This window comes from Ochlerotatus camptorhynchus, unplaced genomic scaffold, assembly GCF_037179485.1.
Source record: "Ochlerotatus camptorhynchus isolate MF236.1 unplaced genomic scaffold, CSIRO-AGI_Acam_v1.1 ptg000010l, whole genome shotgun sequence".
Lineage (NCBI taxonomy): Eukaryota > Metazoa > Arthropoda > Insecta > Diptera > Culicidae > Ochlerotatus > Ochlerotatus camptorhynchus.
In genome coordinates, this window is record NW_027040502.1 from 2,267,924 (window position 1) to 2,282,026 (window position 14,103).

At 40.5% G+C, this 14,103-nt stretch overlaps 1 protein-coding gene across 1 annotated transcript; it reads right to left on the minus strand.

Annotated features, from left to right (window-relative positions):
• Positions 1 to 4,070: 4,070 nt before the first annotated feature.
• Positions 4,071 to 6,298, minus strand: LOC135699605 (uncharacterized). The gene is made up of 3 exons (XM_065219912.1): positions 6,199 to 6,298; positions 4,586 to 5,936; positions 4,071 to 4,522 (listed from the first exon to the last, which is right to left on the minus strand). The coding sequence occupies exons 2-3, from the start codon at positions 5,903 to 5,905 to the stop codon at positions 4,286 to 4,288; spliced, it is 1,557 nt and encodes a 518-aa protein (XP_065075984.1). The 5' UTR covers positions 5,906 to 5,936; positions 6,199 to 6,298; the 3' UTR covers positions 4,071 to 4,285.
• Between the last annotated feature and the right edge of the window lie 7,805 nt (positions 6,299 to 14,103).

A 14,103-nucleotide genomic window follows, 5' to 3' on the forward strand; every position in this document is an offset into this window, starting at 1 on the left:
TTGGTTACTTATTTGGGTCATGGTGTTGTCTTCCCTATTTATTTACCTCTATTCGCTCTCATATCGCAACGTTTAACTCTGGATCAACAATAGAAAAGGGCCCATCAGCACTCGTAAACAAACCGCTCCAAAGCCCCCCACTCACAAAGCGAAGGCCACCCACGCAAACCAACACCATCATCGGATAGGGGAAACTTCCACCTACACGAAGATGGTGTTGGCCCGCGTGAGCAGCCCCCGATCCGTGAGGAACGGGCCCTGGACGGTCTGCCCACAAATGCCGATGGGCCCCCCTCCATTGTTGATCCAGAACTCACCCCCTTCCCTCACACTATTATGGTCGGAAAAGAGAACCCATATTTAGTAATCTATCGCGAACTGCGATGCAGAAGATATTAATAGCAAACTAATCTGGAACTGGTCTAAGACATAAAGGGTGATACGGTCAAAATTTGGTCAATATCAACTTGACGTATTTCTTTCAATTTTGCATTTAAAAAACCTGAACACCCCTCATTTTGAAGGTGTGTGTGTGTAGAATGTTGCTCCTATTTTGATTTTGGAATTCACTCTTCAGTTGTCAAAATGCCGTCCAAGCAAGAAGAGCAGCGTATCAAAATTTTGCTCGCGCATCGCGAAAATCCGAGCTACTCGCACGCAAAGTTGGCAAAATCGCTAAAAGTTGCCAAATCAACCGTTACAAATGTAATTAAAGTGTTTGGGGAACGTTTGTCGACAGCCAGGAAGTCTGGATCGGGGGGAAATCGAAAACCGGAAGCCGCTGAGACGACAAAGAGAGTTGCCGGTAGTTTCAAGCGAAACCCTAACCTCTCTCTCCGAGATGCCGCAAATAAGCTGGGTGTATCGTCTACAACCGTGCATCGAGCCAAAAAACGAGCCGGACTATCGACTTACAAGAAGGTAGTGACTCCAAATCGCGATGATAAACAAAATACGACGGCCAAAGCGCGATCCCGGAGGCTGTACACGACGATGCTGACGAAGTTTGACTGCGTGGTAATGGACGACGAAACCTACGTCAAAGCCGACTACAAGCAGCTTCCGGGACAGGAGTTTTATACGGCAAAAGGAAGGGGAAAGGTAGCAGATGTTTTCAAGCACATGAAACTGTCAAAGTTCGCAAAGAAATATCTGGTTTGGCAAGCCATTTGTACCTGTGGCTTGAAAAGCAGCATTTTCATAGCTTCCGGGACTGTCAACCAAGAAATTTACGTGAAAGAGTGTTTGAATAAACGTCTGCTGCCTTTCCTGAAGAAACACGGTTGTTCCGTACTGTTTTGGCCGGATTTGGCATCTTGCCATTACGGTAAAAAGGCCATGGAGTGGTACGCCGCCAACAACGTGCAGGTGGTTCCCAAGGACAAGAACCCTCCCAACATGCCAGAGCTCCGCCCAATTGAGAAATACTGGGCTATTGTCAAGCGGAACCTAAAGAAGACCAAAAAAACTGCTAAGGGCGAGCAGCAGTTCAAGGCAAACTGGCTTTCTGCGGCGAAGAAGGTGGACAAGGTGGCTGTATAAAATCTGATGGCAGGGGTCAAGCGTAAGGCCCGGCAATTCGGATTTAGAAAAGCGGAAGCCTAACTGAATATTTTTCCTGAATTTTATACTAATTGAACTTGAAAAAGAAATTTAATTTGATTTTTTAAATAAACGATTTCACCGATTTACACGCGTTTTCCCTTGACCAAATTTTGACCGTATCATCCTTTATGACCCAGTGAGTATTGACGCCTCACACTGTTGTGAATGAGCACGGACGCGAGATTTACTAGAGTATTAAATGCAAAACGCAAATTCAAAATAAAACTTGACAAGTCATCGTCAATCCCCTTATTCTTGGGCAGGGTCTGACGATGTGAATCTGATTTTGATCAGTGAACGGGCCCCATATGGTACATTTTCTCACTATGAACATGTCATTTCCAGCCTATCTGAACTATTTAATAAATGGAAACCATAACATGGGTTACGCTTCCCCTAAGCGGGCCCTCCGCATCCTATCTCTGTCTTATCTCAAATGCCAATGCTTTGAATGTATCAATATATACATTGGAAATGACGTTCAATCAAATAAACCCATACCCCACTCACTTGGCCAGGTTTCAGAATCGTCCAGTTAGGATTATATCTGAAAAATCCAAATTTGGCCAACGCCCACCATTAAAAATCTAACACTACTTCTTGCTTCTAAATTCGTCCTAAATACGCGTTTCAAGTCCGTCCAAACGCATTGAAACGCCATTAGATTTTCTTCGTCCTACGGATAAACGGAGAAAAAGGGGATGCGCTAGGAACGCTTCTTTTGTTTTAAGAACAATGAGCGTAAATATGCATACAATGCGCTCTAATAGGATTTATGTCGTAGCTAATGAACTAACGCATCGGAACAAACGTATTATTGTTTTGTGCATGGTGAAATCATTGATATTATTGATGATTTCTGCTCGATAGAACGGAAATGGGAGATTACGACGAAATAGCGCTCTTCCCTACTTAATAGCCATTCGATGTCCGTAATAAAAATTAAAAAAAAATTAAAATTTGGGTAGCTTTAGTTTTATGTTTGTTTGAGTGTTTAACGACGATTTAAAGGCAGCTTCGTTTTTTGTGAATGCGGACAATTCAACGAGGTGAATCAGTTGTAAGAGCAGAAAGGCTTCAGATGCTGAATGAGAGATGAAATTCAATATAGGAGGTATTCTCAAATTGAAAATCGTCATTAGCAACGATATTGCTTTTGGTCGGTTTTGCTGAACGTTCTAGTTACACACATTCAACTACTTGCGCAACTCACTACTCAATCAGAATGTTGTGCATGCGTTAATAAACCGTTCACCTCTATCGCATCTCTCATTTCCTCACCCTTCTCTTAGGGCCCATGGATTAATTATGCCACGCTAAATCGAGCAAAAAATTACCCCCCTATCGTGACATTTTCCCTATACCTAATGCTTGTTGCTTGTTACAAAATCTTAGAACCCCTCTCCTCCCTTAGAGCGTGACATAATATATTCATCAACCCTTACCGCAGTTTACCACTTGCTGGTTTTTCCCAAAAAGGCAGCAAGTGAAACACCTCTATATCTAATTTCATCTTGGCTTCATTTTTTGTGAATGCAAACCATTTAACGAGCCGAGTCAGTTGTGCGAGCAGAAAGGCTAACAGATTGTTTGGATGCAGTTTTCAACAAATTCAGTTTTGATAAATTTTCGGCCTTTCTGGCTTTCGGCCTTTTTGGTTTTCGGTACCTTAGAATATTTTCGGCCTTTTGTGTTTCGGCCTTCTGTACGCGTCCCGATGTGGCTGATAAACTATAGTCCTATAGGATTAACTGGCCTTCAAAAATGTACTGCCGCAATCCGTCAGCTTGCATGAATACATCAGGATGACAGAGACAGCTAGGATCCTTGGACTGCACATCCAACCACAAAAATGATTGTAGCTTCAAATTATCATCAATGAGAAACCCTTTAGACAGATTCTCAGATTTTTGATTGAATTCATTTCAGATTTCCTTTTGAATCTCACTCCTTAACTTGGAATTCTACTCACATTGAAAGTCTCCTAAGAGTTCACTCACTCTCCTGGAATTCTTTTCCGAATTCCTTTGAAGATCTTCTGGAGTTATTCTCAGATGTAATTGTAATCATCATTTTAGTAGGACTCCAGATTAGTTTTCTCCCACAAATTTAATGAATTTCATCCTGGAATTTTCCTCTTCAGTTTACAGGAGTTCCTATGAATTTTCATTAAAATTTGCTTTGAATTCAATTCAGGGTTTTCTTGAAATTTCAAATCATAGTATACTAGAGACTAGACGAAGTACTTTACATAATGATAGATCTGTTTAAAATGGCATGTTACATAACTTTCAAAAAATTGCCACGACAAAACGTTGTAAAAGAACTGATTAAAGAATTTAAATACTGGCGAAGTGCTTTCAAGTGGGGTAACATTTTACAGTGATTATACGGAAATAAGAAACTTATATTCAATTGACCTCGACCGTTCCGAAACAATATATGACACAGCCAAAAATGGTCAATCCATAACATTGTTTTTTTTTTTATTACTGTCATTAAATCTTGAATAATTAGAAAGTATATAAAAAAATTAAACACCGAGTTGCCCTCACTGCTGACCTATCTCTCTGATATCAGTTCTCCTGAACTACCTTAACCCAAAGTCTCACTCTGATGACATCACATCTTTCATCTCGCTACATATTTTTGATCAAGAACTTCGACAGCACATTTTCACTTACCCAACTGGGCCGACGGCTTGGTTTTGGTCCGATTCCCGCGCCCGGACGACCGACTGGTGCATAGTTTTGAGCAGGATCATGAGGCTTTCCCAAGCGCCATGCTTTCGCAGTGCCAGACTGCTCTGCATTTGATCCCGTGCCTCGCCATGTGGTTGACGTGCTTCTGAAAGATTCCAAATACGCTCCAGCTCCAGAATACCACTGCAAATTATTGCGTATAGTTCCAGTAGACTCTACAACATTAGACAGAAGGAGATTAATTTAGTTTCAAGTTGTTTCAATTGTTGGAAACTCACTTCATGTAGAATTAGGTGATCTTTTAAATAGAGCGGATCGTTCGACGTTCGCTCTAGAGTCACCACCAGTTCCTTTGCTTTAGTATGGATTCCGTCCAACAAGCTACCCAGCATTGTTACTCGGAAGCGTTGTTGTCGCCTGGTCTGCCCGACGGGAAATATCGTCACCGACAGTAGAACGACCAGGCCCTGCAGGTAGTAACGGGTTTGGTAGGCTGTAAGCCAGCTTCTCTCATACCCTAAATTAACAAACCGAGTAAGCAGCCTCGGAATGAGTGCTCCGCTTCGAAGCCGCCATTGATTAGAAATTCGCCGTTTGACTTTGTCTTGTAGACGGGTCTTTATGTGCGAGCAAAACTCCTCCCGATCGCATTTGCGACCGGAAATGGTACACGATTCCGGTTCAAACTCCTCTAATTTGACTTCCGGCAAGTCCAACAGTAGCATTTGAATCAGAACTTTAAGGTAGATCAATGACTGTCTTATGTCCACCGACTGATTTAGGAGGGACCCCAAAATTCGCAAGATTTCGTCGTCCAGCAAAGTGTTCGGATCACGTATGAACTTGACGGCATAGTATACAACATCCCACAATACATCCTCGTCGTATTGATCCGCTGTAGTTCCAATCAAATTAAGTGTCAGTTGCAAAATCTCCTCGGAATCATTTGTGTAGCTGCGGTTGTTATACGTATGCTTCATAACCGATTTCGTCAACATAAGTCCCAACACCTGATAATCCGGGTTTTGACGGTAGCCCAGCAGCTGCTTACCGAAAGTTTCCAGAAACGACACCACCCTTGGCCCAAGGCGCACATCCGTCTCCCGTTCGTTTTCCACCAGAAAGTGACACAACCGAACGAGACTGTAGGTTTCACCCGGTCGACACTGCCAGCCCTGCATTGCTAGTTCGCTTCCGTAATAGTGAAACAACCAGCTTCGAATGCCCGAATTCGCATCCGTAGTGAGGATGCGGTCTACCTCTGCTTTGAACGTCGACAGGCGAAATTCTAAATCATCTGCATCATCAGCCACTAACCGAAATGGTGCGTATTCCAGCGATTGATTGACCTGTTCGAAGTAGACCAACACGAAATACTTTCGGAATTCCCATGTAACCGAACCCCACTCCTCGTCGAACAGCGTCTTCCGGTGCTGTTGGATCCAGGCCAGCAACTGGGGCAGCAACTGTAACAATCTCTCGGACCACTCGCCCTGCATTTGGTCCATTTGATCTGGGTAAGCGTGGGAGCAAAACCGAGGCACTTTACATTCCCGCAACAGCCGCAAACCTTCGCTGATGACGGAAATGGCTTCCATGATGATGTCTTTCAAATTGTGTTTCAGCAGTCTGGGAAATTTTAGGCATAGCATTGGAAAGTGCTCGCTATAGTTGGATATAATATAAAAAATATTTATAAAAGTAGGTACCTACTTAGGGGCTGTTCATAAACTACGTAGACAGTTTAGGGGGGGGGGGGGGGGGGGGTTGAGAATTATTTACGGCCCATACAAGTTTTAAAAATTTTGTATGGAAAATTGTCTACGCAGGGGAGGGGGGGTGTCAAGAATCCCAAAAAAACTGTCTACGTAGTTTATGAACAGCCCCTTACCAGTATTTGAACGAAATTTAGGTTGGGAAGTTCAGTCAAATTTACAAACAAACTGGAACGACGCTTCATCAGGCGATTCAGTCATCATCTTGATTAATTTTTGAATATTAGGTGCTTTCAAGCATAAATTTTCAAAAGGACGTATGTAACATTGGATAGGAAATTAGAAACATTGGATAGCAATGTCTATATGAGATTATTAAATGCTATTTAAAAGTTAATGCTATTTTTTTTTAATCTGTTTGTGCTATGAGTTGGATAAAGGAATAGCGTTTAAGAGAATTGTGAAAATGTCGAGTTTTGCAAACACGGACAAGACTTTTGATAAAACAAAATCATACACCTTTTACTCGTGTACTACTCACATACACCCTGATTAATTCGTCGGTATCACACCTTGATTGTTACATACACCCTGCATGATTCGTCTATTTGACAGAAGGGTTTTCACATACGTCAAATCAGATACACCGGTTTTTGTTTTGCAGTGAAGATACGTCGGCAGCTCGAAAAGCATTGAGAAATTGTCGGTTGGTTGGTTTATTTACATAACTACCCAGAGTTGTGAAATAATCGATGTTAAAAGCGGAGATGAGAGGGTCACCGCATTATCTGCTGTCAGATGTTATACGTTTTGTGTTTTTCGTATTAAGAAAGCGCTGGTCAGATTGGTATGTGAAGTTCAATATTAAAGTCAAGATTAAAGTGCAATTTTATTAGAATACTTTTGAAATAATAAACATGTTGCTCCCGGAAATACAAAAACAAACATACAAACTTGACGCATTTGCTGATTGATAGTGGTTGCTTTGTTTTTTCACATACGACGCTTCACTGTGAGCGTATCTGCAGTTTTTGTGTTATCATCAAATTTAAACAGTTAAGTCATGTTGACAATAAATGGGTGTATCAACACCATTTTAAAAACAATGAAAGAAGGTCACATATGGCGTTCATTAAATATATTTTCCATAATGCATTTCAATTTCAAACCTTGTTTTTCATTAACTCGTAGGAAAAGCATGTATTTTATATTCGGTTAGATGCAAAATATCGATTTGTTTATTTTTGCGACTTACGTCCTTTTGAAAAGTTATGCTTGCTTTTGTCGATCACTCCCAATCAGGGTTGCCAACAATTTTTCAAAAAATAATAATGGCAAAATCCCGGGCAAAATAAAATTTAATAAATTTAATAAAAAAAAACTGGAGGAAAACCTCGAGGAAAACTGAATCCTTATATCTAGAGTAACATTTGAAATGGGCCCATGTCCAAAACGTAAACAAACCAGAAAATTAATTTTTAATTTTTCCGCCACTATTCAATTCATATTTAAGAAAATTGAAGTATTTTTGGCATTAATATTTTTCACAATAAAAACATCCAAAATATGCGAAAATCTTTCAAAAATTAATGAAAATAGATAACAATTTAATTTCATAAATTAATAAGCCTTTTTGTGAATCTTTCAATGGATAGGCCCTTTTTGTTAAGCCGTTGTGCTTGTCATCAGAAATGGTACGCCCTTTGCTAAGCCTTTTCGCAACTGCAAATAAATTCAAAACAAATCATCGGCCCTGCCTCAAGCAGTAGGGCCTCCCGCATAAACGCGAACCATAAATTCGGCACCAACATTTCAAAAGGGCGAAACTGACAATTGTAAACAGACTGCGTTTTTTATTTAAGTAGAGAGCTAATGCTCTAATGAAATACATATTTTCATCAAATTTTATTAAAGTCGTTTTTTGTCACCAAGGATTTAGTATAAACAAAAAGGCGTAATTGAATTGATGTGGGAAGTCATAGTGAGCTTTGTTTCGCCCCTCGTTTTCTTTGTAAACAAAAAGGCGAAATTGACAGCTAGGTTTGCAGTACGGCTAAAAATTATTTTTTTGTAGATTTGTAAAAGTTCATGCAATTTTAGGCGTGTTTTTACATGGTAAAATATCGTTTTCAATTTGAAATCGTTGAGAAAACTTTTTCAAATGGAATCCTCCAACTTCCAGGAACTTCTAGGTAAAATTATTGTGTTGATGCATTGATGCACAGAATACTAACGCGTTCCAATATTTGAAAAATTAAATTTCAGATGCAGCAGCAATGTTTATGCACGAAGAAAATGCTGCATGTAATGAAGAACATGTTCCTTCTGCTGGATATTTTGAAGAGGTGGATATGGTGGACACATCCAGAAACGAAAACCCAAGAAATCGAAGTGAAGGAGAGAAGGACAGAGCTCCATTAGCAGAATGCTTCAAGTCACCGGAAATGTTTTCGAAATCCAACATCTTGGAAGAGTCTAATGTATCGTTCTGCAATGTACAATGCTCCACTCCAAAAAAAACACGAACGGAAATGCACTACGGCTTTCCAGATATTTTTGATCGGCAAACCTCACTCGAATCCACTGAATTCTCAACAGACCTGAGTGTGAGTGCACTGGACCTTCGGACGAATAGAAAATCTGACTATTTGAGCTTGAGCTGCAGTGTTTCATCTGTTCCCAATAGGAGTGTGTTAAGTGACATAGGGAACTGCTCCATTTATAATGATCCTCGTGAATTCTTGCCCGCTTCAAAGCATTTTCGTAGCCAGAACATCACCCGGAACCGGTACGGAAAGAATGATCGACGTAAGCATTTATCTCATTCAAGCCGAAGTTCACATGCGCCCGCGATGCACCATGATGGTGCACCTAGCTGCGTATCAGTTCAATCGGATCACAACTATTCACGGAAACACGAAACAAGTCGCCTATCCTCCTCAAATAGAAGATCGTTTGCAGCTAGAATGCACCGTGGTGATGCACATGGCGATGCCATGAATCGACCTGAACACCGTAACTCTCCGAATCTCGTGGATAGATGTCCATCTATCAAAAACGGACATTCGCATGCGGCTGCTATGCACCGTGGTGGTGCGCATGGCGATGTTCAAAATCGTCCTGTCCACCGTAACTCTCCGAATCTCCTGGATACATCTCTATCTAACTCAAGCGGATATTCGCATGCGCCTCCATGCACCGTAGTGATGCGCATGGCGATATTCAAAATCGTCCTGCCCACCGTAACTCTCCGAATCTCCTGGATACATCTCCATCTAACTCAAGCGGACATTCGCATGCGGCTGCCATGCACCGTAGTGATGCGCATGGCGATGTTCAAAATAGTCTTGGCCACCGTAACTCTCCGAATATGCTGGATACATCTCCATCTAACTCAAGCGGACATTCGCATGCGGCTGCCATGCACCGTAGTGATGCGCATGGCGATGTTCAAAATAGTGTTGGCCACCGTAACTCTCCGATTATGCTGGATACATCTCCATCTAACTCAAGCGGACATTCGCATGCGGCTGCCATGCACCGTAGTGGTGCGCATGGCGATGTTCAAAATCGTCCTGCCCACCGTAACTCTCCGAATCTCCTGGATACATCACCATCTAACTCAAGCGGACATTCGCATGCAGCTGCCATGCACTGTAGTGATGCGCATGGCGATGTTCAAAATCGACCTAGGCACCGTAACTCTCCAATTCTCCTGGCAACATCTCCGTACACTTCAAGCGGACATTCTCATGCGACTATCATGCATCGTGCTGGTGCGCATGACGATGTCCAAAATCGACCTAACTCTCCCAGTTCAGATGTTGGAAAGTGTTCTGAATCAGAGTTCGGAGATCTGGATGAAAATGGTGGAGAAGTGTGTATCGGGGATAACACGGAAATGAATGATTTCGATATGACGGATTATTTTGAAAAATTCAGGAATCAGGGTCTTTTGAGTGAAGACGATGAGTATGTTCCCGGAGCAAATGATTCCAACCAGATAAATGACGGTAAGTTTTAAAATAAATTTAAACTAGGGTATATGAAATAAAAATATTCCGTTTCTTATTAATTGCAGCTTCATCATCTGAAAAGTTACCAGGAGATCTTGGTTTTCAAGAAATTGTCGAACCCGAGGCAGCACGATGTAAAGGATCAAGCCGTCGGCAGATTAATAAAATTGCAAAAACAAAGGGACAAAGCTACGTCCGTACTGATGGTACAGTGGTTCCTGCAAGAGCTGTAAGGCCCGCATGCAGTTGTACGAAACTTAAATGCAAGGAAAAGTATACCACCAATGTGCGATGTCAATTGTTAAAGAACATGTTGCAACTGTCTGCTTCTGGTCAAAACCAGTTCTTGAGTAACCATATGGCATTGAGAATCACTGCTCGACCAACGGTAAAGTATTACTGCAATACTAGTTTAAATCCCAATTTCCAAAAATCTTTTTTTTTTGTAACTTTGTCCCAGGTTCTGAATTCAAGAAGACTTTTTACGCGATCGTATTATCTTCCGGCTGTAAACGGTAGAGTTCACGTTTGTAAGGAAATGTTTATGGCCACATTCGATATTACAGACAAAAAACTTCGAGTGTTGGCCAATAAACAGTTGAAAGGACTCGGAATTTCAGCTGATGATATGCGGGCTGAAAACAGCAGCCGTAGAAGCATTTCTAATGAACAACGAAATCATATAATTGACCACATTAAATCCTTTCCTGCTTATACCTCTCACTATAGCCGAGAGAAAACTTCACGCTTATATTTAAGCAGTGATTTGAACGTGATGAAGATGTACAATTTGTACAAAGCTAAATGTGCTAAGGATAACATGCATCTTGTGCACTTCAACACTTATCGATTACTATTCCGCTCTATGAAGCTGGCGTTCAGGAAACCGAAGGCAGATACTTGTTGCCTGTGCGACAAACTAGCTATCCTACTAAAGCAAGCAGAAACATGCGCCGAGAAGGAGGCGATTCAACGCACACGAGATGACAACCACGCGGTGGCTCAAACAGCTTATACGAGTAAGAAGGTCGATGTTTTGGCTGCAAAAACCAGTATTGAAGTCAGGACGGTTTCCTTCGATCTTCAGAAATGCCTGCCAACACCACATTTGCTGTGTGGCACGGCATTTTACAAACGGCAGTTGTATACCCTTAATCTGACTGTGTACACTACCTGGAATGGTGAAAATTCAGTTGAATGCTATTTGTGGGACGAATCGAAAGCGAGAAGGGGATCACAAGAGATAGCATCTTGTATCCTGAAGGATTTATCAAATACAAACCAAAGAGTAAAGGTAATTAACTACTACTCCGATCGTTGTACAGGACAGAATCACAACATAGTGATGTGCATGATGTTTTCACATTTTATCGAAAAATGTAGTACTGAAGAACGACAGCTGACAATCTGTCATAAATTTATGACATCCGGACATAGTCATATGGAGGTGGACTCGGCCCATGCTTGTATTGAGAAGGCAAAAAAGCGATGCACTACTAATATAGAGACGCCGAGGGATTGGGCTGTCTTTATATCGTCCATTCAACGGAGAGTGCCCTTCCAGGTCACCGAAATGGACCAAAACGAATTTTTGGGATTCAAACAGCTAGAAAATTACTACAAACGACCCAAGATGAATACAGATGGAGAACCTATTCGATTCAAGAACATTTCGCATTTCGAATATAGGACTTCAGCGCCAGGGATTGTGTACTATAAGTATGAATTGTCTGCTGAAGAATATAAGAGATTCGATATGACTAATCATGACACGAAAAATGTTATCGTAACTCCTATCACCAACGAACCAATTCCACTTTCCAACGAGAAAATAGAGGACTTAAAAAGTTTGATGGATTTTGTTACCAACAAAGCATACTACGGCACTTTATTGAAGCAACTAGCACCAAAAAAGCGAGGCCGTAAGGCTAAGACTGATATAGGGGACCATTTCGAGGCAGATTTGGATGTTTCCTTAAATATTGACACATAAAAGGGCGGTGCAAAACTTCATTATTCAACTTTCTTTATAAAAAAATATTTGAAATTAAAAATTTGCAAGTGATGTAGTTATTATTTGTTACTGCTATTTTCCATTCGACAATTAGATAACCGCCCATATTCTCGTTTTCGTTCGAACCATATTTTTCATATACATTTTTTTGTATGGAAAATACGGTTCGATCGAAAACTAGAAAAAGAGCGAAAACCACTAGACTTGTACCAAAGAGGGAAAGTTTTCAGTTGGCCTAGATGGCATACGGAAAATGGTATGGAATGACAACTGTTGGCCGATTAAAACGAATACATCCTTAAATACTGATTTGCCTTCAATTCTCAAAGTTTTCGATCAACTCCGGTAAATTATAGTCATCCAAAACTACGGCTGCACTGACCAACCTCTTTAGCACATTAAGTCGTTGTGGGCTCGCTGTACCTGTTCCGCTGCATATCTGGGACAATGATGATGATGAGTCATGATCCATGGTAATAACGTTTCACTTTCTTGCTGCACACCCCAGCAGCGGCGGACACCGAAAGGGATGGATTGCACCACGTCCACGGTTGGAGAAATTCAACAGCAGTTTCAAACTTTTCAGTAACCCGTCGAAATTTTGTATCTTTTTTTCTTTACCAGTCCAGTAAATGATCCAGGTGTTCTGCTTGCTTACCAAGTTTTCGTGGACGATTTTCACGGTACATCCAATCCTCGGTAGTTGAAGCACTGTCTTTGAACTAAAACGAGAAATTTTCATGTATGAGCTAGACGTTCGGTTCGGTGATTATTTTCCTTCCTGTTCAAGCTGGGAAGCGATTAACTATTTTACCGGAAGCTAGCAAAGTCTGTCTTCCGGTTGTTTAAGTGAATGACCGTTTTTGATGGTGTTCACGCCGAGATTTTTCACTAACAGCTAAATCTTTTTGTTATCCTCAGTGGAAATTGTGTACACAATCTTCTCATCTTAAATTATCCATAACATAACATATCGTTTAGAAATACCCACAAAAACAAACACAACAAAAACATTAGTTCCTTATTAAATAATTTCTGATTTTCCCGATTTTCCTAATCAAAGCAGCAGAAGGGCGTACTTAAAAATCCAAAGACAACAAGGCGCTGTCAGTGGGGCCGAATTGACAGATTGTAAAAAAAAGGTACAAACCGAAAGGGCTTAATCAAAATTTACAAAAAAATACAGGCGAAACTTGTTTTTAAGCTTTTTAGAGATAAAAAAAAGAAAATAAAAATCGAAATTATTATGTATTGGTAAACAAGGAGCATTAATACTGCACTGTGCAAGTATGAGGCCTGCATAGCTTACTAATTTGAAATAATTTCAAATTTTCGCTTTAGAAACTTTGACAGCGTTTTTCTCAGTTTGCCATCATTGTCAGTTTCGCCCTTTTGAAATGTTGGTGCCGAATTGTCCTTACCTAAAATGGTTAAAAATTGTTTATAATCCCTGCTAAACTTTAACTGAAATGATTATGGAACTTTACATGAACGTTTAATGATAAAGTTTCAACCTTATGTATTATGGTTTTTTGGAAGCGAACCTTACAAATAATGGGTTGTTAAGAACCATTACCATTCCAAATTCTTGTTTTCTCCATACATTTTCGGAAAGAGAACTATATTAGAACCTTTTAACTTATGGTTTGAGAACTTTAATGGTAATGGTTATGGTAGTCAGTAAGGTCCCCGAATGGTTTTGTAACATCGATCAACTTTATGTGGAATAAATCGCGAATTGGTTGTCTGTAATTTACTGATTACCAATTCACGATATATTCCACGTAAAGTTGAGCGATAATACAAAACCATTAATGGACCTTACTGACTACCATAACCATTACCATTAATGTTCTCAAATCATAAGTAAAAACGTTCTTATATAGTTCTCTTTCCGAAAATCTATGGAGAAAACAAGAATTTGGAATGGTAATGGTTCTTAACAACCCATTTATTGTAAGAAACCAAAAAACCATAATACATAAGGTTGAAACTTTATCACACAAACGTTCATGTAAAGTTCCATAACCATTTCAGTTAAAGTTTAGCGG